A 3428-nucleotide genomic window follows, 5' to 3' on the forward strand; every position below is an offset into this window, starting at 1 on the left:
ACACACACACACACACACACACACACACACACACACACACACACACACACACACACCTGGGGTGGGAATTAGTGGAACTATAAGTGTGTACATGTGCCTGCTCCAAGTATCTCCTTTTCACCTCTCAACCCCTTCAACATAGGAAGTCCCTATGACTTTTAGACTCCAAGTCTAAAACTCTTTGGGTTAAAAGAAATACAAGAGGTCATTTCAGCATGGCTACTACAAAAGCTCTGGATACATCTATCATTTTAGGGACTACTAGGGTCTTCTTAGTCCAACTGTGGAGGTCATCTTTTCTACTGAGAAGGACCCCCCTCTTCCCATGATTGGGAGCTAGAGATGGGAATGAGAAGAGAGTATCAGGAAGTTCCCATAAGCAACATCTACTCACTGAGCAACCCATATTTTTCTAGCCCTAAATTAATGTCTTTTCTGAATCTAATCTGAATCCCTTTTGCTGTAGTCTCCATATGAGTCAGGCCTAAGAGGAAAAGTGCTAGTCATTCCTTGTTCTGCTGCAGTCACCTCCATAGAGGACCCCTGCCCTCTACTCTCCTCTGTTCTTTTTCCCACTAAATGGGACATCCATAATGTCACAAATATATCTGGTTGGAGGTTAGGTATACTGAGAAAGCCCCTATAAACAAGGGAGTTGGGATGTCTAAGGATTTGGGAAAGAGTAATTACATTGTTTAACAATCTGGGCGGGTGGAGAAGGCAGCTTACCTCAAATCTCCATGGATTAGGGAGATTAAAATGACAGAGAGAGATGCCAAGGGAACCAGGAGGTTAGAGACAGGGGTTCTGGAGGGGAGGTTTTGGAGTTCTAGGGGTCTGTAGAAGCTTGGAACATGGGATTCCTCTATCGATGACCCGGGTGAGAGGGACAGAGAGATAGAGGATTGTGAAGGGATTAGCATGTATTTCCCTAGGTCATATCCTGTCTCTGTTTCAGTGTCTTTCTCTGTGTTTCCAGTCCAATAATCCTGTCTTCATCTCTCCAGTCCCTAGATCGGCCCTTTGGCTTCTGGCTCCCCCACTCTTGCAGTGGGCACCCCACCTACTTGCAGTGCTGCACAGTGACCTCTTCCAAGCTCTGCTGGGTGAGTAGAAGTGGGGCTAAAACTACTATCCAGTTTTAATCAACTCTGGGAGGGTTGATTAGGGGGAAGGGGTGACAGTGGTGGTGGTATTCAGAATAGTATCTAGGGAAAGTCAGAGTATGTAGAACCAGATGACCGGGCAATTCACACCTGTTCTTCACAGATATCCTGGATTATTATGAAGCTGCTGTCTGTGATAGTCTGGTAAGGGCCTTGGGGTAAGGGTCTAAATACCTTTATCCTTAAGGGAAATCTGTCTTTGAGGGAAGTTGGGTGTGGCAACAGAAGGAAAAGAAATACTGGAAATGAACTGGGGCAAGAAACTTAAGTTCTAGGGTAAGAGTGCAGAGCCCTGCATCCTGGAAGGTAGTAGAAGGCAGAGATGCCATTGGCATCCTACAATAGCCACTTTTTCCTCCCTAATTATTTCTGCTTCTCACATTTCTGGCCCTAGAGAGTCCTGGACATAGTCACATTTCATCCCTGCTTCCTAAAAACCACCCTCAAGGGAAACCAAGGCCATCAGTTTCCCCAATGCAGGAAGCCAGGGACTCAGAATCCTGCCTCCTAATCCCTCTTTATCTCCCTCTCCTCCCCACCGCCCCCCCTTTGCCTCAAGAATATTTTCAGGGTCCTCTCCCACTCACAGGTGCTCCCCACCATACCATTGCCCCTGCCAAGAAATCCAGTTACATTATTTTTCTTTCCTCTGCCTTCATCCTTTTTTTCTCAACATCTCTATGCCTTTCTCCTTGTGTCTCTGTGATCCTGAGTCTGTTTTTCTGACTGTGACTGTATCTTTCTCTCTTTGTCTTCATCTGTATGTGTGTGTCTGTGACTCTGCCTTCATCTCCGCCTTCATCTCCATCCTCATCCCCGTGTATCCGGGCTCCCCCAAGCACTGAAGGAGTTAACTTCCCTTGCTCCCCCCCCATCCCTTGCTCCCTCCCTTCCTCCCCCCTCTTCCTCTCTCCTCTCTCGCCTTCCCTTCTCGGCTCCTTGCTCCCTTGGCCGTGGCTGCCGCCTCCAACCCCCCCTCCCCATTCCCCCTTTCCCAGCTGCCAGGAGAGACCCTCCCCAGCCCCTCCCTCAAGACCCCCCCCACCCCCGCTTCTCCCACCCCTTCTCCCCCTCCCCCTCCCACCCCAGCTCATGTCTCAGCCTCCGGCCCCTGGGGCTTCAAGCCCCTTGCGCCCCCACCCTTCCTGAGATTGGGGTGGGCATCCCCCAAGCTCTCTGTCTTTTATTCGGGGGACCACCTTTTGGGGCCCCTCTTCCCCTCCCTCCCACGCTTCCCTTCTCTTCCTCTTCTCCCTCCCCCTCCCTCCCCTCCTCACCCCTCCCCCCACCCGCCCCCCCAGAAAAAGTGGGGTACGGAGGGGGGAGGGGGGAGAGTTGGCTGAGTGGGGAAAAGAGACCCTAATGAAGTCAGAGCCCCCCACACGCCACAGCGTCCAGCCCCCCAAACATGGACTGTCTCTGTATCGTGACAACCAAGGTAAGCAGGATATTGGGGGGGAGTGGAGAAAGGGGTGTCAAAAGGCTGATATCTAGAGGGAACAGAGTTTGTAGAAAGGTACCAGGTAGGCCTTATCTGGAACCTAGGGTCCATTAAGGAAAGCTCAGTAGAAGTAGGGTGCTTAGGATTTGTCTCCCTGTATTGGGGAAACATGGGGACATAGATAATGCAGGGAAACTAGAGACAGCCATGGGGCACCCTGGAGTGATTCCCCAAGTGTCTATATGGAGCATAAATGTCTGGGGGGTTTCTATGGCTTGGGGGGAGCCTGGCAGTTTGGAATGTGTGGGGAACATGGGGGATGCTTATCTGGGGGGAAGGCTCATACTAGAAGAGAAGTTCATGTGTTTTAGAGGTGGAGGAGTCTTCACTGGTGAGAGAAGGCTGGCTTGATTTTAGGGACTATAGGTCAATTTGGGGGGAGAATTAGAGGCCTTGAGAGATACTCTTGGGTTTAAGGAAATTTCTTAAAGCCCATTGGAGGAATATAACCACAGTTTGAGGACCATACTTATTTTGGGGGATCACAGTATAAGGGTGACTGGGAGTAGTAAAGGTTCAGTGGGTCAAGGCCTGAGACAGGGAACCATTTTAAAGAACTAATTCAGATGAGGTTAAGATTTGGGGTGCTGTATCATTGGGGATCCCCAACTCTAGGGTAAGGGGAAATCTAAAAATCTGAGATGGGCTTACAGGAATTGGCTAATTTGGGGTGTCATGTGGGTGGTGAATTTAGGAGACCCCCAAGCAGGTGTTCTCATTCTTCCTCCTTTGCCTTTGCCCATTCAGTTTGCTCTAGCTCT

General features: G+C 49.9%; 1 protein-coding gene across 2 annotated transcripts in view; it reads left to right on the plus strand.

The window, feature by feature from the left end:
- The first annotated feature begins 2450 nt into the window (after positions 1-2450).
- Positions 2451-3428, plus strand: part of DLG4 (discs large MAGUK scaffold protein 4) — a 16493-nt gene continuing 15515 nt past the window's right edge. For both annotated transcript variants that reach the window (XM_069063141.1, XM_069063142.1), the window contains exon 1: positions 2451-2604. In XM_069063141.1, the coding sequence (XP_068919242.1) occupies positions 2575-2604 (30 nt within the window). In that variant the 5' untranslated portion in view covers positions 2451-2574. The remainder of the gene's footprint in view (positions 2605-3428) is intronic.

This window comes from Petaurus breviceps, unplaced genomic scaffold (genome assembly GCF_028583685.1).
Source record: "Petaurus breviceps papuanus isolate PSGF00001 unplaced genomic scaffold, PetGlider_PUasm1.0 90537, whole genome shotgun sequence".
Taxonomy (NCBI): domain Eukaryota; kingdom Metazoa; phylum Chordata; class Mammalia; order Diprotodontia; family Petauridae; genus Petaurus; species Petaurus breviceps.